The sequence below is a fragment of the Varanus komodoensis genome, unplaced genomic scaffold (assembly GCF_004798865.1).
Source record: "Varanus komodoensis strain SLA01 unplaced genomic scaffold, ASM479886v1 scaffold10, whole genome shotgun sequence".
NCBI lineage: Eukaryota > Metazoa > Chordata > Lepidosauria > Squamata > Varanidae > Varanus > Varanus komodoensis.
This window is the reverse complement of record NW_025335269.1, coordinates 30781223-30807655: the sequence shown is the minus strand read 5'-3', so window position 1 is coordinate 30807655 and position 26433 is coordinate 30781223. Positions and strand designations below refer to the sequence as shown.

General features: G+C 43.9%; 1 protein-coding gene and 1 long non-coding RNA gene across 2 annotated transcripts in view; one reads left to right on the top strand and one right to left on the bottom strand.

Moving 5' to 3' along the window:
• Positions 1-7186: 7186 nt before the first annotated feature.
• The window catches only part of LOC123017064, a 122157-nt gene continuing 102910 nt past the window's right edge, over positions 7187-26433 (bottom strand). Inside the window, exons 2-4 of the long non-coding RNA XR_006413530.1 lie at positions 12581-12746; positions 8633-8795; positions 7187-7312 (exon numbers count right to left, since the gene is read on the bottom strand). This is a non-coding gene — a long non-coding RNA (uncharacterized LOC123017064). The remainder of the gene's footprint in view (positions 7313-8632; positions 8796-12580; positions 12747-26433) is intronic.
• On the top strand, positions 19071-21039 carry KCNF1 (potassium voltage-gated channel modifier subfamily F member 1). Its single transcript, XM_044418131.1, has one exon. It carries the CDS (start codon positions 19162-19164, stop codon positions 20620-20622), a length of 1461 nt encoding a protein of 486 aa, XP_044274066.1. The 5' UTR covers positions 19071-19161; the 3' UTR covers positions 20623-21039.

Sequence of the window (26433 nt, the reverse complement as noted above, 5' to 3'; positions counted from 1 at the left end):
CTTTTGGTGTGGGATTTTGAGTTTTCTCAGTAATGTCAATGATCCATACATGGCGTGTGTGTGTGTGTGTGTGTGTGTGTGTGTGTGTGTAAACAGTTATTTGCAAGGGGGGGGGGGGAAGCACCATGCTTTTCCTCACCCCTTCATCATATTCTTGCCCCCAGTGAACTATTTTGAAAAATATCCACTAGAAAAAAATATAGCACATTTTGCATCATGATCTAGATTGCCCACTCCTGACAGCAGCAGGTCAGCCACAGGTAGTCTTTCCTGAGGGATAACCATGATGAAGCCCTGGAAATGGTCTCCTACCACCTGCAGCACAATGACCTGCCAGTCATCAACAACCGATTCACTCTATATCAGTGCCTGTTTCTACTCTCCCTTTTTACACTAGCCTCCTCATGCCGCTGGAGAAGGACGCCAGGTGGCACTACTTCTACCTATCCGTGTACGGTCCTCAGGTGAGTAATTACAACATCCTGCACCACTTCAGGCAGGCAGCACTGCAGGGGATGCCCAAAGGCTACACAGAGGGTGTGGCTGGCCAGACCAGTGCTTGGACATGCATTGGAAGCTGGACACCAGGCAGGACCAATGGCAGGTGGAGGTGTTGGACCCTGCCCAGTTCATTTGCATCTACCTGTTCGGCAAGTTCAGGCTCAAGCAGGCCAATGACATGGAACATAGGCATGGAACAACACTGTGTTTGCTGGTGCTGGTCTACCATCACCAGCTACACAAACGCATGGTTTGTCAATGAGTTATGAACAGTCGATTGTTCACCATGGTTTGTTATCTTGGCTGGATTCAGACAAGATAGCAACCCATGTTTCAACAGCAACACGCAGCAACACACACAGTTCAGCAGTAACCTACACTCAGCCCAGTCTATAGCTGCTTTGTTTTGGTCTTGAAATGGCATTGCATTTTTGTGCTGTGCTCATTTGGAAATTTCATATACTTCCGGTTCAATGCTTCATCATAAAATCAGAAGTGTCGGATACAAACACAAAGAACAGAAAAATACATGGAGTTAATGCACTAATAAATCTTCTTCCCAAGTGGGCTGCTCTCTTTTGCGCATCTGCAGCCTGAAATCTATTCAGAATAAGCCTGAACAAAACAGTTAGTCCCTTCTCCATTGGTCCCTCTCTCTCTGGCTATTTCTTTTTCCATCTGTCACTTATTTTCTTCCTAGCAAAAGCAGATCAAAGATAATAAATGGTATGTTAGTTATTTCAGATTAGAGTGACCCGCTTACTCGTTGTGGAAAGAAGCCCTGATGAAAGAGTACAGAAGTAGACACGAAATTGCACAAAATCGCCTATGCAATGAATATTTATTTATTTTCTTGGATGGGACATATGCATATATGTAAAGTGCACTTTTGTACTTTCCAAAAAACCTAGAGTCTCAGGAAAAAGTACAAAATGTGCCCCACCTTGAGGGCTGTCAGAGCAAAATGTAGATCACTTATCCTTTTTTCATGACAAAGTTCGCTTATACCTTTGCTCTCCCTTGACAGCTCTTTTTGACAGTTGTGAGGAAAAATCAAAGAGAAGAAGAAAAATCTAGTTTGAACTCTTGGGGGAAATGCCCAAGGCTGATACTCCAGTGGGTACTCCTCAAGACTTTCCCAGCTGAGACTTCAAATTCCTACATGCATGAAACTTCAAGTCTACAGCTGCACAAGTACAACTAAAACCCAACAAATGTATTTATGTACAATTTCTTTTACAAAATCTTACACCCACTCCCAGGTGCCGCTTGAGCACTTTGATGGGGCTTCATGACTGCCTAGACAGCTTCTGCAATCTCTAGAATAAAGAAGGCTAAAGTGAAAAAAGCTGCAGTGAGCCAAAAAGGATCTCAGTCAGGGCAGGGGATATCCAACCAGTGCCAGTTGCCCCCACGTGCTCCTTGGGCATCGTGGGGTGGCTAGCGGCAGCCAGTACCTGCGCAAGCTTGGTAAAAGTAGCAAAGGGTTTTTGGTGTTCTTGCTAAGCAAATCTCTAAACAATTTGCATTGCTCACCGTGGCGTCAGTCACCCAGTTAGAGACAACACAGGACATCTCACGTCCTTCGACAAGCTACCCTGCAGGAATCAGTCTGGTTTCACACAACACTACAAACCTTCATGTTGTGTGAACCCAGTCAGTGTCATATGCTTTTTATTTTTAAACCTGACTTCATATAAAGGATACCCCCAAAGAAAGGCCTGTACTCAGTAAAATAGAACACCTGACCACTCTATTTCATATATTATCACATGGCCACAGAAGTGGACAGAATGTTTATTATAATGCAACAGTATGTCTCTCCCTGAGTCAACAAATTTTAATTTGGCACGCCTACACTTAGAGGAGCTCCTGCTAAATATAATTTAATTATTTTAATATATTTCTCTCCAGAGAATTTCCATCCAAAAATAACAGTGTTTCGGTGGCAGATGATCTCAGCATGCTTTGCCACCACAAGCCTCACTGAACTACACAGTTCTAGTGCACGCTGTAAGAGCCTCAGGCTAAAATATTCAAACCAATGGCCGTGCTTGGCTTCAGTAGTCTAGCTTACAGAGATCTTGAAGATTGTGCTCTTTCATTAAAGCAAAAAATGAAAGAGTGGTGAGCAAAAATGTGCAGAGTTTGCCTTGTTGCCTTCAATAGAAAGCAAAAGCAAAGACAAAACACAAACCTTAAAACCAAGTATCCCCTCTTCTTTATTTTCCGCTTTACAAATTAGGCTTGGAGACAGCATGGCAGCTACAATGCCCACTGAAATTAAACTGCAGCAGCTTCCACAAATAGAAGTGGAAATACTGCTTGTACATGATGTCAGACTAGATGAGCTTGAAATATTTGTCTCTTCTTTGCCAACAATTCTGTTCTTTCCTAAGAGTTTCGGCTTACAGTTGGAGGAGATCCAGGAGTCATCCTGCAACCGAAAATTGATATTTCCTGTTCAGTATGAAATTACCTTTCCCGCTAATCATATCTAGTTGTAACTGGGGACACTTTAAAAATGACCTATTGCATCAGGACAGTCTTTCTAGCCTATTTGCAACTTACCAGACTTCTGAGGAATTTAGGACAGTGTTCAACACACATGGACAAGCAGCGACTTTATTGTACTAGGCTGGTGCAGGGTCACCCGCTTGAACATTTTGCTTGATAGGGGAATTGAACCTGGAGCTCCCCAGTCCAGCATCCAGTGCCATTCACATTACCAGGCATATGCCAGCAGCAAGGAAGGACATTTTTAAATACCTTGATGTCAACACATTGGCGTGTGTCTAGCATCACATGGGTGGCGGCCATAATCAGATATTCATGGAATGTGATTAATGCCCAGCTGATAAAACACGCAAGTATTAAAGCAACACTTAACATAGCATTCTCAGTAGCTGAGGCGCTGTGGGTTGGCATTTTGCATTTCTGTATATTGGCAGATTCTCCAAGGGTAGATGGACAGTACTGCATATTGTCTTCTGAGCTGTGCTGGGTAAATATGGGCTTCAGTGGTTGATTCCCAGAAGCCAAGCAACTTTGTTTTATATATTTGGGATCTGCCACCCTTAGTCCTCCTCACAGACTGCAGCGATTCCTGTTTTAAGCTTGTGAGAAAGCTTATGAGATGGTTTACATGTCAGACTATACGTTTTCCCAACCAACTGCATGATTTAGTAAAGGAATGGGTTTACCGAGCTTCCTTGTGCTGCAAGGTTGCTCTTAATTCCAACTTGTTTCCAACTTGGAAACACAACAGAAGCAGACTGCAGGTGCTTCCAGATGAGACTTTTAAGACATTACTTGCCCAGTCTTCTTCAGGGATCCTCACAGGGACCTTCAGGGACCCTCCTCTGTCGGCAGCTTTCCTATATTTTCCCACTGCTTCTTCCGCCCTTTCCCTCACTGCAGAACAGATGCACTATGCTTTCTTGTTGCTACCACTGGCATCCCTCTGTCTTGAAGATGATTAGACCAAATGGCTATTTCATATCATTACAATTCAGGCTGCCTGCAAAAAGTGCTCCAACAGCTCACCACCAGGTTTCATCACTGATCTAGAAAGGAGAGTTTGGGTGCTTCCAAACAGAGTCAGATATTGTGCAGTTATTACATTTATCTTCCTTAATAGGTTTTGTTTTGGGAGGGAGGGAGGGAGGGAGGGAGAGTAGTGGAAAAACGCAGAAGGGTTATAAGCAGATGATGTCATTTTACCACTAAACCTTTATTCATTTAAGTGTGATTGCTCAATACTGTGCATGAAACACCAAAAGAGAAAGTGTTTAATATTTGTTCTGGATTTGAAATATAGGCTAGAAGAGTTTCATTAGGAGAACGCCAAGTGGCCAAGACCATAAATGTGTCCTTCCTCTTTTATTTGGAAATTAGCATTACAATGTGTGACACTCTTCCAAGCAGCATTTTGTTAGTACTTTAATACTGAAACACACATTCAGAGTGGAGAATGTTTTACTGTTAACTAAAATAAATTTCTACATATTTACAGAATTAAAAATGGTGTGCATTGCAAAAGTTTGCTGAGCTGTGGTAATTTCACCAGGGTTCTAAGTCACTGCACACATCAAAACCACAGCTCTTTAAAAAAGCCATGGAAGAGAGAGAGAGAGGGAAGTCCATTAAAGGTGCAATCGTATACCTGTTTAGATTGAAAAATGTCCTACAAATGCCCTGCATTCCACTGGGAATTCTAGGTCTTTTTTCTGCCTAAACCGGCATAGAATTGCACCTTAAGAGAATCTCCAGCTGTAAAGCTGCGCTACCATTCATCTCTCAAAAAAGCTTCCTTTTCTTTAATAAGAAAAAAAAGCAGGGAGGTGAGCAGGAAGCACACTAGAAAATAACAAATGTATATTGTGTGCACTCCTCTAAAATATGAGTGAAACAAATGTGATGTTCCCACACTAAATCCTTCCAGTGGAAGAAGCTCCAGGGTAAAACTGCTGTTGATTTCCTTCCCACACCTATGCCATGTCCTAATAAATAGCATACTATTTGAAACAGCTTTCTTCCAAAATGAACACGGAAAAATGTTTCAGGGTCATTGATTATAGTGTTTTATTTCTCAACAGACTATTTAGTTTTTAGTACTGTAGTCACAGTACTTATTTTCACAGCCTAACAGATGCCACCTCTGGATAATAATTACACCCTTGTTAACGAATGGGAAGATTTTTAGTGTCTGGCACCTATTATTCTGAAAGCATTTATTTTAAAGTGCCATCACTTTCACTTACTTTTAAGTAAGAACTTAGTTACGTTATCCACAGAATCACATGATGCAACTCATGCTGGACTGTACCACTTCAGATTTCTGCTGGCAGCAGTTATATATTTCTCTTTTCCTTTGACATGCTTATTTTCTATGCCTTTTTTTCCTCTATGAGCAGATGCAGCTGGAAAGCGCCCTTCACCCACCATCTGAAATGGTCTAGTCCAGCAATAGCTGTGTCACATTCGGGTAACTTCTCTCTTTCCTTAAGGAAGCATTCGCTTTGGAGGCATCTCTTCTGAAATTCAGGAGGTTTGTGTTACAGAACAATGTGAAGAGGCTTGAAAGAGCTGTGCTTGTTTATACAAGCCTTTTCCTACCAGAGCATTTACTGTGAACAATGCCTGTGGTATCGACTCACATAAGTGTCTGACAAAAAGCACAGCCATATCTATCAGAGCCTAAAAGTGCAAATTACGTGCACCAGCACAGACTGTAGATGGAGAAGGTGGTAATGTATTGACAGACCGAAGGGAATCTGGCAGGCAAATGGAGAAGCCAGTTACTTACCAGCTAGTTTAGGCTGAGATCCTAAACTTACCTGGAAGTAAGTCCCACTGCTCTCAATGAAAGTTACAGCCAAATCAACATATTTGGGATCATGCTGCAAGTGTGTTATCAGACACCTTCTGTTGTTTGCATTGTGTAATCCAACATGGAATGATATTGACTCTTAGATGGAAGTCTAAAGCCCTCTGCCTTTACAAAAAGGTCACGTCACTGAGATTTGATATTGATTGTCCATAAATGAAGCAGCTGTTGCTGATGCCTGAGTGTAACGCCTCAGACGCCCTCCTGAAGCCTCAGATGGCCTTCTGATATGCAGCTATGACAACAGGAGAGGCCCGGCAGGGTTGGCGCTACTCAGTTTGGATGCCCAGTTGACATGTTGGTTAGTAGATCTTTCCCAGGAAAAGTTCCCAGTGTGAGAGAAATGAAATTTATACAGACCATTTCTTTAGGGATCAGCAATGCAGGGGCCTCCAGATGTTTTGCACTACACAGCTCATTCGCCTCAGCCAGCATTATTATAGGGGTTGGAGTCAAAAACATCTGGGGGGCAGCAGATTGCCTAGACTGCTACAGAAGTTGAGATAGAGTCCCAAACACTTGATACAGTATTCATGTAGGAGTGCAAATTCCAGAGTGAACTTTAAATTTTCCATATTGCCTGCTTGGGTCTATTGTGCATTGTATTGAAACAAATGTTCAGTTCTTTCACAATAAGAGAGATGAAGGGAGGAACCTATAATGGCTCTCCTTACATATCCAAACATTTCTGCTGGTATAACTATCTATAATACTGCTGCTACCTACAGGACCTTTGTTTGGTCATGTTTTATGATGAAGCACCAATGAAATAGTCCTAGAACTTATCCCAAGCAGTTATGGCCTGGTGCCTCAATTTTTACTGTGATCACCTACCTCACTGTATGTCAGTAGACCTCAACCTTCTTAGATGCACCTTTAAGCCAAACCTGCATCAAGAGGGCCACTTTTAATAGTATCATATATTTATGCCCTTAACAAGTAATCAGATCCAAAGGAAGACAGGCCTCCTGCATCTTGAATTTTGGTAGGAATTTTGGTAATCATATGAAAGTAAGGAAGGAAAGGTACAGTTTCCAAAACTCTGAAATTTGGCAACTGAAGGGAAAGGAGCTAGTAATTCTCTCTGTGTGTCTCCTGTGGCAGAGACTATGGTACAATCCATCTTGGATTGAGCATGGCTCAAATATTAGACCTCCCTAAACCACTAAAGGTCAGTTTTAATCCTAGATGGCCAAATAGATGTCCTCAGATGGAATCCTGCCTACACCCATATGCTCCTCGCCCTCGAAGACCTCCCTTGGGGTTCCTTAGACTGTGAGCACCACACCTTACCTTGGAGATGTCCTTCATGTTTGCTTCAGGAAGGAAGAACCCTGGTGAGAAACATGCTCCTTCTTCCTTGAAGGGGCATATCCCATCAGGAAATGAATGCAAATGCCTCTTGGGTAGACCATGCATTCCCTGAAGAGAAAAAAAGGCATCCGCTGGATTGAAAACAACACGGTTTCACCATCTTGCATCTTATCCTAGCTCTCTCTGTTTAGGAGCTGTTAAAATCACATGTGCTGTAACATCGTCATGTTCACATTTCCTGTGACTTACTGGTCAAGCTCGTTGGGGATGATGGCAGTTGTAGGCAACCTATCTAGAGGGTGGCAGGGTGGGAAGGCTGCCATAACATATAGTTTGGGTCTGGAAACTGACTCTTAGAGTAATACTACAAAGATTTACAACATGAAAGTGCATCCTTCCCATCATGCCCTACCTAGTGAAGGAACAGATTTGTCTTCCATGTTGTTATATAAGTTGCCTTTTGGAAATTATACGGTTATAGTACATCTATTTTGTATATGTGCAAAAAAAAACATTAAATCAGAATGTTGCCTCAGAAAGTGAACAAGTTTGTGAAGCCTTATGGAGTCAGAGAGCCTGGCAAAAAAAGAGAAAATGAAGTGGGTAGGCAGGAAGTTCAGTAGAAGCTCAGAGGGGTGGAAAGCTGACAAAAGGTTTTATTTGGGTTCAAAGAAACTACACTCCTAACTGCTTAGAGATGGTACTGCAGGGTACTTTAAGACAGCCTAAGGCAGAAGGGCAAGAATTCAAAAGTGAGAAAAGGAGCAGAATGATCAGAGACCATTACAGAGATAAGCAGAGTCCTAGAGAAAGGAAACAGAGTTAGGTCCACTGGAGAACTAGGACATAACGATGGAACTATGATGAAAAGGCATTGCTGGTGAGGAAATTGGATAAACTAGTTTAGTTAGGTGAGCTGGATGGGTACATCGCTGGTTCTTTTATTACCCTATTGCTCTTACTGGTTTTTATATGCTGCATGGGAGCATCTGTTTAGATGTTAACACTTTTTTCCTCTTAACTGTCTTTTCAGTAGACTTTTCAACTTTGTTTAAACTTGGTAGTCTCTTTTCTGGTTGGGTTACCCTGCCTATGTGTAATACACTCCTCCCCTGCTCCCAATTAATGCTTGAGTTTTAAGGCGTATTAAGGCTGCTTTGGTGAGAGCAGCCAGAGGAAAAAAGATTCCCACCTGGGGGAAGTAGAAAAGTCCACAGGAAAGGAACAGCCAAAAAGAGTAGGGCATACTCTCTTGCCCGTTTTCCTTTCTGTTCACACAACAGGGTGACACCGACCACAGCAGGGTACAAAGGGACCTTTAAACAAAGCAGACTTCAATCCGTTGGATTCTCTCCTCACAGCATGGTTGCAAACAAGATCCCAGGAGAGATGTTGGCAAATAACATTTCTGCCTAATTAGGTACTTACCGGAGTGTAACTCAAGGGTAGGCAGCTCTTTCATTTCAATCACTGAGTTGCAGGGTACATCAACTTTACGTGTCCCAGGAGAGCAGATTCCCAGCATCTGCTTAGGGCAAAGCTAGCTGTTTTGTTTGTCAAATTAATATTCTAATGATGACATTCGTAATTGCTGCATGGTAAAACAGAAGAAAGCTGTCACACTGGATGTATTTGTTAGCAAAAACTACAGGCCTGTAGCTAAAATATTTGCTTAATGGGACAAAATATTAATGGGGTGGAGCAAGGAAAGGGTGTGTTGAATGAAACCCATCCCTCCAATACAGGTGGTCAAATTCATACCAGGCGCTAAGAATGCCACTTTATATCATTCTCCTACATCCATCATAGAGTTCGTATATCTGTACGTGTCAGTTCTTGGACCTGAAACAATGTGTACTTGCCTTGTGTGGCTGCAATTTTATTTAGCTATAATATAGTAAGGAGTTAGAGTGCTTTTTTCCTACCCTGACTGCAAGGTAAAACTTGGCCCATGAAGCTGGCTCAACAGGGGAGACAAACAGATGTGGCCCCTTCCTTTCCCATTGTAAATTGGGAGGTATTCGCACTACAATCACAGTAATATTTCCTAGTAACCACTGACGTGTGGGCAGTGCATTGTATTCAGGAGCAAGAAAGTAATAAACGAGCTACACTGAAAAATCACGTGTAACATTTAGACACTCCCATTTAGGTTTACTATTAGTTTCGACATATCAACATTCGGAGGAGTTCCAACCCAGGCTTTATGTACAATTGTCTTTCCACAGATTCTGGAAGCTTCTGGTTGACGGTAGTTTTTGCAATCAGCATAAAAATCCCAATTTTGTTATTGTTCCCATCAATTAAGGCTCTGCCAACTACACACATACACACTTTTTTTTTAACTCTTGTGAGGACCCCAAGGCAGATTACATAGTTTTGCTCTGCTCCATTTTTATCCTCACTGCAGCAACGCTGTGAGGTGGGTTAGGCTAGGAGAGAGGGACTGGCCCAAAGCCACCCAGGGAGCACCAAGGCTGAGCGGGAACTAGAACTCGGATCTAGCCAGTCCACCTCTCTGACCACCATGCTGCTCGTATGCTGGTTCTTCCCCAACTTGTCATAAAAGCAGCAAACAAAGGTGCAAAACATATATATCGTAAAAAAGGGAAAATGTAACGGGAGAAAGGGAAATTAAAATATAAAAGGGGAACAAATGCTGCTCCTTACATGGAAGAAGCAAAATCATCTATAGACCTTCAGTACAGGTCACACTATGCCTTTTAAGGAAGTTAAGTTGCTGTAGTCCTAAGCAACTTACTGGGGAGGATGTCCCATTACTTCTGAACTGACATGCAAGGAAAGTAAAATGCAGTAAATAAGCTCCTCTTTAAAGGGGGAACAGGCCAATGCCCCCTTCCCTACTGGCTCCTCCTGTGGTCTTCCTATGCTCGGCAGAAACACATGCTACATGTTCAGATGCACGAGCTTAGACGTCTTTCTCAGAGTGGGAACTGTGTGCTATGACCTCCTAGTCCTGGGTGGGCTTCCGCATTTGGCCACAGGCGCTGACCACCCTCCTCTCCCTCCTTCCTTCTTATCAAATGTGGGAAGGTCCGAGGTGAGCGAACCAGGAGGAAGACATTGGGGCGGGCCCCGTGATGTCCCCTTCTGCATTCCTCCAGAATGCATGCCCTCTGGTGCACATTCAATACAATATACAATACTGCATTTGGTATTTATTTAATATTTAATACAATGGAGACGATGTCTGCTTCGTGGTTCCTTTCACCACTCCTCCCTTTATTATCACACCTCCCTTACCTGCAAATAATGCATTACAAACCCTTTATTTATTCATTTAAATTACGTATAGGTTGTCTTTCAGCTGGATCATACATTTAGGCACAGGAGAAACGAAGAGCAATATTCACACTGCCAGCTTTGGCGTGCATTTGAATGCACCAGACTAGGCAAGAAGCAAGAGACCTGTGAGCAGAGCTGTCAATATGCAGGCAACCTTTCATACCAACAGGGAGGAGTTTGTGTTCAGGAGAGGGGCAATTGGCTCAAGGGGCTGTGCCTTGGGACTCAGCCCTCGCCCTTCCCTCCAGGTCGTTTTCCCATCCTTCCTCCACTTGAGGCTGTCACTTGTTCCTTGGGGGTAAAATTTTAAGGACTCACGTGTTTTTCTCAGTGGGGAAAATAGTAGCTGGGGTAGACTGGGAAACACCAAGGTAAGTCTAAGTGAAGTCACAGGCATTTCAGTGGATTCACTCCAAATAGGATCAACACTGGATACAACCCAAAGAGGATCAGGGTATATGACCCATGCTCTGACGTACCTGGCTCCAAACCAACCTAGCCACTCACTGGGTGGCAAACAGAAACCAGCGAATTCCTCCCTACCACAACTATCCTTTTTTAGGTAGCAAGTCTGTCTTTTCTCATGTTTAATGTTTATCTCTGAAAAAAATGACACTGAAAGTTTAAGACTGGATGTCAATTCGCATTTGGATAGCAAGTCCTGAATTAGTAATTCCAAGTCTTCAGTTTTGAAATGCCAGTTATGCTCCACGAAGTGCTGCAGGTTCGACTATTTTTGGGTTATAATTATTCCCTCCAGTAGCCATGGCCAATTGCATATGAAATACCATGAAATCAGAGAAACCTTAAGGCAGATACTTAAAGCAACTCATGCTGCCTGCTAATGTGCGATATTTTTGGTCCAGTACTTAAAGTGCTCTGAGAAAACCAACCCTGAAGCCAGTGGAAGTTTTACCTAAGTGAGAACCACGGGAACAGACTGACATTCAGGACAGAAATGTTCATTTCTCTAGTACTGTTTCTGTAATGAATGACTACAGCTGCCAACCAGTAAGCACACAAGCACACCCTGTAGCTTCGAGGCTTCTGCACACAACTGTTGTGCACATTTGCTCAGAGCCATGCTTTGCCATACTTGGAGTAGTGGATAACCAACCACCATAAAAATGTGACTAGCAGAGCAGGAAAACAACCAGGAAAAACGCATTCAGGTAGACTCATTAGCTGGTGACCTGGTTCCTGCCAAGCAGCATCTTACTGTCATCGGTCCAGGTCTCAGTCAGATCTATGGATCCAGCAGCATGAATTACTATCCTCTAGGACTCTGGGCTTCTTTCCTTCTGTCTCCACCTCTTTCTCCTTCCCCACCCCTCTGCCTTTTTGCTTTAGGTTTTAATCCCTTAACATTATTATTCTCTCTTTCCAACTCCACTCACTCAGGAGGGAAAATTCTTGTTCATTTGCCATTTTTTCTGGAAAATAATTATGCATAATTTCATATTTTCTTTATACAACTGTATCACTACCTATGCACATATTTTTATGTAAACTGGTATTTCCAGATGAAATCGGATGTTCAGTGACATGACCAAGATTCAGGAATATTTTAAGAAATGTAAACCATATGTTTCATGCTTTGTTGCTTGATTTATGGAATTATTTATAGGACTGTAGCATAATTAATTATTTTGTTCAGAGCATTCCACAAATGACAGTAATTATCTAGCAGTTTGTAACTTAGTTTAAAAACCCCCCCAGCAATTCTGATAATTCACCACCAAAATCTGATAATAGAAGGAACAGGGGGACATCTCTCCTGTACAAAGAAAATTATGGGTGCGTAGGCACAGTATTCCTTGGATTTTTATTTTGGTACCCTGGTATGTCAATGTCCTCTGAAAATCTGTACAGAAAATTGGAGGGTGGAAATTTAATAAATAAATGGATGAAAAAGAAAGGTGAAAAATAAGGTGAGGGGAACTGTTTAACTCATGACTTGTCCTATGTTGTGTGACTCCTAATTTAGACACCAATATCAAGCAAGAGAAATTGAATCCTCCTGGGCCTCCAGTGGCAACGATGGCTCAAGGAGCACCCCAAGCTACCAACCTGCTCCTTCAAGAGGGATGTGGCTCTCCCAGGACAGGTTGGAGTCCCTCCATCCAGTCAGAAGAATCACCCACCAATAGAATCTCAGTCTCGTCTGAACAATTTGTCCAGTCCATTGTGGCAGCCAGGCACCAGTTCATGGTGAGCTCATCCACAGGCTCACCTGCTGAAGATGAAATGAGAGATAAAGCTGCATGTCATTCGCATACTGATGGCAACGCATTGCAAAACTCTGGGTGACCTCACCCAGCGGGTTCCTGTCGATGTTCAACAGCATGGGGGACTAGACTGACCCCTGAGGAACCCCATGCTGGAGGATCCAAGGGGCAGAGCAATATCCCCAGGCATCGCCACCTGCAGTCTGCCATCCAAGTAGGATTGGAACCACTGCAATGCGGAGCCTCTCACACTCAACTCAGGCTGTCACCCCAGAAGGATACCAGGGCCAGTGGTATCAACAGCTGCTGAGAGGCTGAGGAGAACCAACAGGATCACACTCCCCCTGGCTCTCTCCCAGCAGAGGTCATCATACAGGGCAACCAAAGCTGCTTCTGTACCAAAATCAGGCCTAAACTCTGAGATGGATTCAGATAATCAGCCTTATCCAAGAGTGCCTGGAGCTGGTTTACTACCACCCATTCAAGAACCATGCCCAGGAATGGGATGTTTGCCACCAGCCTAAAATTGCTGGGTTCTTCTGGGGCCAGGGAGGGTTTCTTCAGGAGTGGTCTCACCACCACTTGTTTCAGGTGGCCAGGGACCATGCCTTCTCATAGAGAAGCATTAAACACCTCCCTGGTCCAGTTGGCAGTTCCCTCCCTACTGGCTTTTATTAGCCAGAAGGGGCAAGGATCCAGTATGAACATGCTTGCACAAACCTGCCCAAGCCCCTTGTCAACATCCACAAACAGTACTAACTGGAACTCATCCTATCAGTCTGAGATATCCAGACTGTGCTCTGAATATCTCAACTGATTCCACTGCTATAAATTGGAGTCCAAGTCTTGGCAAATACAATGGATTTTGTCCTGGAGGTCCCCAGTGAACATATTACAGCAGGCCTCAGATGACTCCAAAATGTCCTTGTGGCTAACATGTAATTTTATGTATTCATTTATTTATTTGACTTGTATGTTGCCCTGTTAGCCATAAGGCTCTCTGGGTGGCTCACAACATGTTATGCAACTATTAAAACAATACAATTCACAATACAGTTAAATATACAATAAAACCAACAACAGAGATAAAATCAACAATGAGAATAGACATAAAACTGAATGATCAATAAATTAAACTGTTTAAAATAATCTAATACTAATGAGGTCAATCTAAACATAATTAAATAAAGTACAAAGGCTGGTGGTAAAATCGCAATGGCAGCAGCAATTAACAATATAAAACCATTAAACCGAAAAGCTCACCCACCAAAACAAACAAGATGTTTTTAACTGGCATCTAAAGGAATAAAGAGACTCCTAGCCTAGAGTGTTTGCATCTTGTGCTGGCCAGCAAGATAGCTTGGGGAGTCTATTGGTGTACCATCCACACTGCGACCCAATAGGCCGGCTCATAATGGGCCCCGGCTGATCCTGCAGAGCCCCACTGGCTAGCAAATGGAGGACTGAAATGGAAGCAGTCAGGTATTGTTTCTCTGCCACTCTCACTGCCTCCAAAATATATCTGACTATAAACATATACCAGAGCTCAATTGTATTAACTAGTTTTCCTCCATCTGCTCTTAAGCCATCTCCTGACTTGTTCCATCATCCTCAATCTCTGCTATAGAGAGGCTGCTCAAGAGCAATCATGCCACCCACCCAGGTCATTGCTATTCCAGAGATCAACCAGGAATTTGACAAGGGATTTGACAATTGACTACCAGCCAATTCAGCCAGAAAATCCTCCCCTCACCCCCCAACTCCGGCAGTCCTCTGGAAACCATCTAGATCCATCACCCTCGAGGGGCAGACCATCTTAATGAGTCCCCCTCCCCTGCAGAAGTAGAAAGTCATTGTTGGTCCAAATCTCAACAGGCAGTGATCTGATCATGACAAGGGGATGGGTTCAAGGAGCACTATTCCCCCTGCCCAGCTGAGAAAACCAAATCTGGAGGGTGCTCTGCTGCTTGCACTGGGCCAAGAACAAGCTGGGGCAGCCCCAGGGTTGTCATGGAGTCCATGAAATCCTGAGCTGTTCCAGAAGGTGTACCCTCAGCATGGATGTTGACATTGCCCAGCACCGGCCGCCTGGGGGACCTGCAGCTGAGGCAACCTCTGTCAGCTCAGGGAGAGACACTGTCGGGTCGCAGCGTGAGCCAACAGAATCCACACTCTGTCCCGCTGGTGCAACACAAGATGCAAACCCTCTAGACTAGGAATCACACGGAGAGGGAGCCCAGAGAGAGAGGTGGGGAAGGGAGAATTCCTACAGACCATGGCGACTCCTGCTCCCTGGCCTCCCTTCCCACGTACACAAACTGTTGAATTGTGGGGCAGAATCTATCACATCCGGGCCTGGCCCTGTCACAGAGCACACACATACAATGCCTGAATGTCAGGAGATGGGACCAGCATGACTGAAGTTCCCTCAGTGTCTGTCACACACAAGCGCGTTTCCTACACATCAAGACATACAAAGGCCCCCGCAGGAACAAGGCCCTGGAGTGCCATGGACAAGGCCCTAGAAATCGCTTGCAGAATAGAGTGGCCATTTATAATTCATCAAAATATAAACAAATGTGAATTTGCAAATGTGAACTATATATGGGCGTGAATTTAGTATGTATTATTAAAGGTTGAATAGAAATATTGTAAGTCTCATCATAGTGGGGCAGACTGACTGGATGAGCTGTTTTCCTGTTCCATCTGATAGCTACCTGTGCTACCTGTTCATAACAGGTAACAGGTGGCACCTGTTGATGTGCATCTTCAAGGCCTCTGTCGGTGCCCTGTTTCCTGGTTCTTTAACTATAAATTGGCCTGCACAGCCCTTCGGAGGATGCCTCCAAAAAGAGGCCTGGTATCCATAAAGAGGACACATGGGCAGCTTATCTGCAGCACGGCATTCTTGCACATTTAGAAATCTGGTTGCCTTGATCGCATTAACTTCAAATCTATATGAAATACTGTAAACAGGAGGTTGTTATACATACTAGAAAGTGCTTAGAAACGCAGTGCAACTCTCTAATGCAGGTAGAATCAACATTTCTAGCATCTCCATTTAAAATAGCAGGTATTCACTTGCACGGTTCAGATGTAGGTATGGCGCAGCAACTAAGGATGCCATGCCATGCATGTTTAGGCTGAGAAAAGTCCTACTGCTCCCAGCATACCGCAGTCAGCACTGCTGGGAACTGTAGGACCTTTTTTTGCTTAACCATGCATAGGATTGCACCTTAAATATTTCTACACTATGCTGCCCCTCCAATCCTGCCTGTTTGCAGTTATTTACAATAATTATCAGTGATAGTGAAAACTCAGTCCACTGCTGCCTGTCGCTGAAAAATATTTGAAATGCCTGCACCCATACGAAGAATTTCTTGTACAAGTTGAATCTTGAAGCAAGCATGTTTTCTTCCTCCAGACTTATCTCTTTTGACACAAACCTAGCAAGCATCGGCTAGAAAAGGATAAGGCAGCCTGTTCAGACTTTTGTCCAAGGGCAGGACTCTCAACCCATCAACACATTCACATAGACTCACCCCAGATTAATGTTCATGAAGAGCACTCCCCATGGTGGACTTGAAAAGAGCTAGAGTGCTGAAAGTGGCTTGTAGTGCCATTTTTTTCAGTTAATTATCTCCTTGGTGCTAGATGTAAACCAAGCAAGGAGACGCAGCTGATGCAACTATTGTTACATGGCATTTCCTTGCACAATACGCTTCAGCTAGGACTTAGCCCCAGAGTCTACTTTCTGTGTCAAGGCTAAGGTCTGAAGAACACATGGCTGTATTTAAAATATAAGATAGCACTTGAGCAAAGAGGACTCTGCTCTCACCAGTTTTTGCAACAAACTTTCCCCTTACCAGTCAATAATCACATTCACAGCACATTCCAATCCAAGTTCTTACGAAGGAAATTCCACCAAGTTCAACATGGTTTACTCCCAGATAAGTGGTGTAGAATTGAAGCAATGGCCAGCACACAATAGAGGAAGACCTTTCAGGCTCAAGCCATAAAAAGTCCCATACTATTTATTTTAAAACATAAGCAGTGCATCCAGCTAAGGGACAAACCAGATGAAGTCAGAAGGCCATTCATGTAGGGGGCCCCTTCCTATATAAAGCAGTAGGATGCGAGTTCTTCAACAGGAAAACCACAATCTTGTATATGTTTGCCTCACCATAGCTCTGATCAGGATCAGTCCCCACCCAGTCAATATATTTGCACTGAGACAAGCTGCATAACAAAGACAAATAATCGGACTATAAAAAAAGTAAAAGTTTCCCCATGACATTAAAATCCAGTCATGCCTGACTCTAGGGGGCAGTGTTCATCTCCGTTTCCTGGCTGAGGGAGCCAGCGTTTATCTGCAGACAGTCTCCATGGTCATGTGGCCAGCATGACTAAACACCGAAGTGCACGGAACGCTGTTGCCTGCCCACCAAAGTGGTACCTTTTTATCTACTTGCATCTGCATGCTTTTGAACTGCAAGGTTGGCAGGAGCTGGGACGGAGCAACGGGAACTCACCCTGTCTGTGGATTCCAACTGTTGACCTTTCGATCAACCAGCCCAGCAGCTCAACCCACTGCACCGCTGCATCCCTAACCGGACTATACTTTACCATTCACAGGTGAAATTCAACTGGTACCTTCTGAAGGTGGGCAGAGTTCTGTGAGTGAAACAAAAAGGGGTGATTCCTATTCCATACTTCCAACCTCCTGGAGAAGATTTTGAGGGAGAGGAAGAGAAAGGCTGTGGGGGCGGAGGGGAAGGGGAAATTCTGTTGCAGAAGCCAATGTCTGCTCTCACAATGCAGGAACCAAGGACACTTGCAAAAGAACTGGCACAGACACCCCCTGCTCCAAATGCTAGGTCCTTGGTTACCTTTCCCATTTACTTCTAATAGCAAAGTAGACTGGAAGGACATTAGCATGGAATGAGAGACCGGGTCATTTAAACCACTAGCCAAGCAATTTATTTGTGTGTCCCTTGACTGGTCACTGCAGGACAAGCCTCCTAGTTTAGCAAAACAGGCTCTTTAATGCCTCAGAAGAAAGTATGAAAACCCACAGGTGTTTGTGAGTCTTTTAAGGGCCCTGCACATGGAAAGAGCCAGGGCTGATTCATGGCAACACCTCTGCTGTCAAACTGTGGACTGTGTGTGTCTTGACCAACTGTCAGTATCGGAGCGCGACCATCCGCCATACAGGTATTACAATATATATAGTGGCTGCTTCCAGATGGGGGTCACCTAGTGCTACCAGTGAGAAGCCATTCTGCAGTTGCTCCATCTTTTCCTCCCTCGAGGACTTTCAGTGTTAAGAAAGAAGCGGTAGGAAAACCTGGGAGAGTTATGAGTGGAACCCAGTGGCATCTGTAAAAGTCCGTGAATGAGGCAGGGTCTTCAGAGATGGACGGTGAGAGAGGGAGAGAGAGAAAGCAAAGCATGTGCGCTGGACTGGAAAGAGTACAGACTGAACAGTAGAAGGTAGCCTCTTGTTATGCAAATTGCTCTTTTCCCTTCTCCATTATCAGCGCTTCTTCTCCAGCCTCCTCCTTCTCCAGCAACACTCTGGTCCTTAGGAACATTATAGATGGTACCTTTTCAAGTTTCTCTGCTCTGCCCCACCCAGCCCCTCCGGATTAAAAATAAAAAGGGTGTACTGTACACTGGAACTTATGCTTTTGCTGCCTTTCACCAGAAGAGGGTAGAGTTCGGAAAGCACTTGACGTCAGCTTGGAATTCCTATTGTGCTTAAAAGCAGCAAGGGGAAAACAAGCACAACTTTCTCCTTGGCACACTACTAGCCTCTGCAGGAAGGGGCAGGTGAAAAACTCCAGAAGACCACTGTACCAAAACATGATGGATTTTCCTCTGCAAGCTTCACTGGAGTCAAGACACTGCCACAGCTGCTAGCTGGACTTACCTTTCCCTCAGAACTGTTAGTTCACTTTGTTAGTCAGGTAAAAGGGATTTATTTTAAGGACAAGATTCTCTCATGGTGAATCAATGCTGTTCCCGAAAAAAGGAAACCAGAAACAGTCTCAAGGGCTGGGTGAGTTTTGTTAAGTGTTCCTCTCTCTCTCACGCGCGCGCGCTCTCTCTTTCTCTCTCTAGCTCTCTTTCTCTTTTTTTTTTTCCTTGTTGAAATCTGCTGGAGCAATAGCTGCTTTTTAAACAACTGTGCTCTAGCTTCAGGCTGCCAGATGACTTGTCTCTTCACTGCAGCTTGTTGCATACTTCACAAGGTTTCTCAGCCTGCAGGTTTGTTTTTGTATGCTTTTCTAGCACTGTTCAACATCATTGCAATTGAAATCTGCTAATAACGCAGCTGACTTTGATTTCTTGCAAGCCTACTTTGGGAAAGATTTGTGGAGGGAGAAGACTGTTGGAATCAAAGCTTCAGTCTAATTGAAAATGGCAGATGACATTAGTTTTCAAGAACTGGACAATGATGGGTCAGAAAATGAAGAAATGGAGATTAACGTTAATGTTGGCGGAGTAAGGCAGGTGCTGTATGGAGACCAGCTAAACCAGTATCCAGACACGAGACTGGCAGAGCTTGTGAACTGTTTATCTGGGGGATATGACACTATTTTCTCACTCTGTGATGACTATGATCCTGGAAAGAGAGAATTTTACTTTGACAGAGATCCGGATGCTTTTAAATGCATCATTGATATCTATTACTTTGGGGAGGTTCACATGAAGAAAGGCATCTGTCCTATTTGTTTCAAAAATGAAATGGAATTTTGGAAAGTGGATCTTAAATTCCTGGATGACTGCTGCAAAACTCATCTCAGTGAAAAAAAGGAAGAACTTGAAGAGATTGCCCGTAGGGTCCAGTTGATTCTGGATGATTTGGGAATGGACACCTCTGAAAACAGCTGGAAAAAGTGCAAAAAATGCATCTGGAAATTCCTGGAAAAACCAGAATCATCGTACCCGGCTAGAGTCGTAGCTGTCATGTCTTTTCTACTCATCCTAATCTCGTCGGTAGTGATGTGTTTGGGAACCATCCCAGAACTGCAAGTGGTGGAATCTGATGGAAAATCAGTGGAGCACCCAGCTCTGGATAAGATTGAGACGGCCTGCATCATCTGGTTCACCCTTGAGTATGTCCTCAGGCTTCTTTCCTCTCCCAACAAATTGCACTTTGCCCTGTCTTTCATGAACATCATCGACATTTTTGCTATATTTCCTTTCTACGTCAGCCTGATACTGACACACCTGGGCACCAGGCTCATGGAATTAACCAACGTGCAGCAAGCCATTCAAGCCCTGCGGATCATGAGAATCGCAAGGATTTTTAAACTGGCTCGCCACTCCTCGGGTCTGCAGACCTTGACCTACGCGCTTAAGCGAAGCTTTAAGGAACTGGGGCTTCTCCTGATGTACTTGGCTGTTGGGATCTTTGTGTTTTCTGCCCTTGGTTATACAGTGGAGCAAAGTCACTCGGAAACATTGTTCAAGAGCATCCCCCAGTCTTTTTGGTGGGCCATCATAACTATGACCACCGTGGGTTATGGGGACATCTACCCAAAAACTACACTGGGGAAGCTCAATGCTGCCATCAGTTTCCTCTGTGGGGTCATAGCCATCGCACTGCCAATCCACCCCATTATTAATAACTTCGTCAGGTATTACAATAAGCAGAGAGTTTTAGAGACAGCTGCCAAGCATGAACTGGAACTGATGGAACTAAGTGCAGGCGATAAGAAAAGTGGAAGCCCCAACGATAAACCTGCATATCTTTGGGGGAAAGAAAGGGAAGATCACAGATGGAGCAGCCGTGTCAAATTCTCCTACAGCGATACCTTCATCCATCTCCTGTCAGATGAGAACCACCAGCGAACTAGGCTTCAGAGCTGTAAGTAGCTTGTGAATTTGTCCTCATTCAGCAGAAGCCTGGAATAAGACTGGCAATCTCACCCTGAAATAATAAAAGGGACTTCCTTGAGGTCAGCCTCACTTTCCCACATGCACGCATGCACACACACAAAACCCTCAGCATCCCTATCTTGGTTTAGTAAGCCCTTCTTTATATAACCCATGAGAACACAATGAATGTATGGCTGGATATAATGAATGCATCCTGACCTCAGTCCCTTTGAAATTATTTCAGAGGCCAAGACAACCAACAACAACATCAGTCAATGTATCATGATTTGGATGTGAAGACTTATAAAGTCACGATGTATATATAGTAACAATAAAGAAAAAAAGAGGAAAAAGATCAAACATGCATGCTGCGTAAGCGTTCTCAAACGTCTCTCTGGTTTGAAAGTGCTGCCTGAAAGAAAATTAAACTACATTCAGAACTAAAACATTTGTTTTCTTCCTTCTATGTGGAATATTTACAAGTGATATCCACTTAAAGCCACGAGAATCTGGAAGAGAAAACAAATGTACAGGTGCTTTTGAACTTGAATGTTTTGGAGAATACCACCCTCCTATTTACTAGGTGAAAATATTTTTGATCCAGTCAAATCCTCTGAAAGAGACAAGCACGTCAAGTCATGTCCTTCCAACAGAAATGTGATGGCAAATACGAGGGGCTTAACAAGGGGCATGGATTTGTGTTGGTAACGTGATTTAATGCCTTCTAATGGGTAGGAAACCTATAGCCCATCAGAGGCTGTTGGAGTCCGATTCCCAGAACCCCCAGCCAGCCTGTCAGGTCATGAAAATAGAATCCAACAAGATTTGGAGGCCCACAGGTTTCCCACCAATTCCTCATAGAAAAGCTAAATGCATGCTTGCAGTTGGAAATTTCAGAGTTGCTTTTAAAGCTTTTCCTCATTTTATTTACAGATACCTGAAAGGTGATGAAACTGTAACAAAACCTGTTGGCTTTCAGAATCTTGTAAACCAAGGCAAAGAGTCATCATGACATGTAGGCTATTTATGGTGATAAACTGTTTGAGCAATTTCACAATGTAGCACCTGATTTCTTAATAAGAGGAAAGGAATCCTGTGCGTCCCATGGCTTGTGTTTCACATTTATTGCTGGGTAATTTATGAAGTGATGTTTTTGGACTCAGCTCTGCAGTCCTTACAACCACGTCAAACATCTTATGAAAGGAGCTCGCCCCTGCTTTATGTCAAGCTTGCGTTATTATGCTCAGAACGTCATGGCTCGTATCCGGTGGTACCAACTCCAGAATCTGAAGGCAAAATGGATGTCAATATATGAAGTATGATGGAAGCTGCCTTGGTATTCAGTGCCCTGAAAACAAATGCAACACAAGAACGCAATAAATGGTCCATACCATTTCACCATGCTTTAAAATGTTATCTTCACCATAAGCAGAATCTGTCTGCAGTTGCAATGCACTGCATGGGAGCCAGGGTTTTGGCTTTGAAACCACTCACTTGAATAAGCCACAGCACTCATGTAATCAAAGTGGTTCAGACCCTGAGTTGGCCCTGCCATGATGCAGTTGCCTCAATCCACAGATGCTGGAAGGCAGCTGTCAGGAGTTGGAGGAGAGATCTGTAGACCATGCAGCCTGCCCTGTGCCCCCTAAAGCAAGCCACTGCCTTCAGATGCAGTGGAGGATGCTGTCCCATCACTCAACTGCCAGTTCAGCTGGCGTTTCTATCTGGAATGGGGAGGGATGCATTCTTGTTCTCCTCAGGCAGGAAAACGACTTGGGTCAACCCTGCCCAGAACTCTCTAGGCTGGTTGGAAGAAGACTGCTTTGTTCTTTTGGTGGCTCCTCTAGGCCTACCGCCATGGTCCATGCATGAACCAGGGAAGTCTAGTCTGCAGACCTCTTCACAGGTAATATGGGAAATGGACTCAGATCTCTCGACGTGGGTTTACTGGGGATGACACCCTCAGTTACCATGTTTCTGTATGTGAAGAGTTAAAATTGTGATCAATCAAATCAGCAGTAAGGGGTGTACCATAAAAGACCAAGACTACACTCCAGGTGGTGCTCTTCTGACTGAGGCTGTTATCGGTAGGCACAGCATCCTTTACAACTCTGGTGCACAAACTGAGTGTATCTGAGTGCTCTTCCCCAGGACCAAAGCAGGTGTTACTCACATCTATTATTTTCCCCTAATAAGGCACCCATCTGGCATGAGGGGTGCAGTGGTTTTAAGATTTGAAGCAGACCTTTCAGTTAGCACAAGCTACTAAACAAACAAGAAACTGTATCTTTAACACACATCCAGATCCAGAATCCTGGCTCATTGCTCCTTTACAAGCCATGATCATAAACTAGAGTTATGAGTCTTGCTTACAAATTCTGCATTGTAAGGGAATAATAAACTATGATACTACATTCAGACAGTGCACAGAGGGAATGATCCTATGGCCTCCAGACATTGTGTGAGGGTCACAGGATAGTTTAATACATGATTATATGAATTACATTATAAAAGGACATTATCTCAGTTTTCACTTGCTGATTTTTTGCAAATGAGGAATAATTTCTGGGTGTATACTGGGAAATAAGAGTCAGGATATCTCTATTCTGGACTTCCAGAAGACAAGTCCAACCTCATTCACTGTAGGGGGTGCTGTTGCTATATGCAGAATAGGGGGTCATTATGCATGTTTACTCAGAACCAAGTTCCATCAAGTTCAGAGTGACTTATTCCCTTCGAAATGGATTTAGAATTGCAGCCTGAAACACTTAAAAAAACAATCTTGGGCATACACCTAAAAGTGTGTGAAGAGGTTGTTACACTGCAATCACATCAATGCAAATCTTCACTGAATCATACCCACATGGATGTAAGCATGTAAACAGCCTAGCCTTTAAAACAAAAGCAATCTTATTAACAACTTAAATGTGCATGGATATTATGCTCAAAGGTGCAGCTGGATGCTGTTGTCATCGAAGATACAACATAGTTTCTGTATAGCCTGAAGTGCCTGATCCTGCCTAATCTTGGAAGCTAAGCAGGGTCAGGCCTGGGTAGTATCTGGATGAGAGTTGAGTCTTACAATGAGCAGGGGGTTGAACCCAGCAGGCACCTTCCGACTGTATGGTTCTATGATTCCATAAGATCAAGCAGGAAGTTTTCCCGAAGAAGCCCAGTGCAAGCTGGCAATGCAAGAGATAGACCATGCTAAATATACAAGATTAATCATAGATTAATAATCAAAAGTGACAAAGTGATCTGAAAACCATAGCTCAAAGAACAGCACTTCCTTTTGTTTCTTATTGTATGCAGAATTTCAAAAGAACAAGAAACATGCAAAGAAGTGACAATTAAAACCAGAGACAACAGTTACAGTGTATTCGGACATCCTGGAAATACATGTGGCAAGCAGGTAGCTTCCAACAGGACTACAAAGATAGGGTCTGTGCAAGAAACTTTTGTAACTTATCCTTTACATAGTTTGTACATGTCAGCTGGGGGATCACATAGGCAGTTTGCTACAGGCACTTAAGAGTAAAGCAATAGGATTCAATGTGATTAAGACAAGCAAAACAAAAGAAAGGATTTTCAGGACAGGCAAACATTGGCATGTCTAAGGTATGCCCCCAGAGGAAGAATTTCTGGACAGGAAATGAGGAGCAAGACTTGCAGCATGGCTTCCTGACCTGATAAGGAATCCCACCTTACATTTAAAGCTGCTCTTGCAGTGTCAGGCTTTTAGCAGCCTCATTATGAAAGCAGACCTTTCCCTCATTTGCTCCTGACAGAAACAACAAATGTTCCTCTGGCCAACAGCATTTTCATGCATGAGATTTAAACCCTCTCTAATGTAATCACCACCTAATCATGAAGTCAAAACTGGGCTGGCATTTGCATCAGTTTGTTTTCTTCCACAGTAACAGCATTAGAAATGCAAGGCCAGCCCTATCTTCAAGCTGGGTGAGGCAGCTGCTTCGAGCAGCAGATGCTGGGGAGTTGTGGCTGTCTTGGAGGAGCCTCGAGTGGTCCACTCAGGGAGACTTGCTAACTCCATCTTACTCAGGAAGGAATTTCCATACTGCAATCTGCTAGAAACCAAAGTGATCCGGGTCGGTTCATGCAAGTTGCTGGCATTGTGGCTCAAATGACCTGAGTGATGTCATCACAAGGCCAAGCAAATTGCCCAGGTAGCAAAAAATTAGGGATCGTTGAGGTCCCTTCTCTGGGCATAAGATGAGCAAGGCAGCCAGACTAAATTGCATAATCCATTTGAGGAGCCTTTATCCAGGCAGGGTGGGGGATTCAAAGAGAGATGCTCCACTGGGCAAGGAGGTTGCCTTGTCCTTTCTTCAGTACCGGTGCTGGAGTGTGGGTCCCCCAGAAAGCAAGGGAGGGCCCGACACAGGGAGCAGAAGACTTGCCCCAGAGGGGCTGGTGGTCTTCAAAGGACCAGGTGAGCAGCTTCATGCTGGGCTGCCCAGCTTCATGCTGGGCAGTGGCAAACAGCACTTCTTCTGTGCTGTTTGCCACTGAAATGCTGCTTGAAACTACTTCCTCCTTTGTGCTTTCAGACTAACCTTTGTTCTGTACTTTTTTGCCTGGACCTTTTATAAATTTTTTACTATGCTTTGGGGGTGAAAGGGGGAGCTCACAAAGGCACATCACATGTCATCGCTCATGCTAACACTGGTTTAAACAACAGGTTGTATGCAATGCACAGGGCAAAGTCTGTAACCTGAGCCGTGCCTCCCTGCACACACAAAGGAGTTGCAAAGAAGTCTAATCCAAGAATCCCTGCTGGGGTCCTTCTCCCAGGAAGTGCCGAGGACTGAGCGGACTGGGATTTACTCTCAGTGGCGGCATCTGGCACCAGGTAAAGATGCAAAGCTCAGGGCTCTGTTGCACTCTCCAAACTTCTTTCCCACACTCAGCCCTGGGCAGGAAATGTGTTGAGCCAAGATCAAGTGTGTGAACACTTGGGAACACTAGTGGCCTCATTACACAAAGTATGCAAAGCTCACAATTCTTTGTGCAAAGGACACAAAGCCCACAAGCCACACATGGGGAAGCAGAACTCGCTTGGACTCTCTTCCTGCCAGATGCCCGCATGAGTGCTTGGTGCGAGGCAGACTTGGGGCAGAGAGAAAGAGAACCAGAGTCCAGGGAGCCAAGCCAAGGAAATCTGAGTTTCCCCCTCCTGAACCAGGTTCCCCACACATTGCTAGTGTCAGGTTGCCACATGAGGGATCGGAAGTGGAACACTCTGTCCCATCACAATTGTCGAAGGGAAATTCAGCTTCTAATCCATTCAGGAAGAAGGACATCATCTTGTCCTTTGTCCCAGGCTGCAAAACATCTTGAGCCAGCACTGCTTAGTTTTTTATATGGAATGGGGAGAAAGTACCTATCAGAGAGCAAAACATATTTTTAAGAACATTTGCAACATTTGAACAAAACCAATGAAAAAAGAGAAAACTATAGCAACATAAATTGGAATATATCCATTTCAGTTGATGCATATTACGTGTTTGTGTCTGTGTGTGCTTTCTGAGAATTATACATAATCTTTAACAAAAGCAAACCAAATATCTCTCCATAAGTGGTATCCAAATACCAACCGTTTAAATGTTGAAAGCAGCATTAGGTCCTGAATTCATTAGCTGTGCTGCACTTCCAGCAATTAGCTGACTTAAACATATCCTTTTTAAAGAGATGTGATGGCAGCCAGTGAAAAACTTGTAGCACAGCCAGCCTGGCTTGGAAACATGTTTAGTGCGAATCTATCCCTCTCTTTCCCAGGGGGAGCCC

Coding starts and splice junctions, on each gene's coding strand:
- KCNF1 (XM_044418131.1), top strand. CDS start 19,162: ATGGCAGATGACATTAGTTTTCAAGAACTGGACAATGATGGGTCAGAA.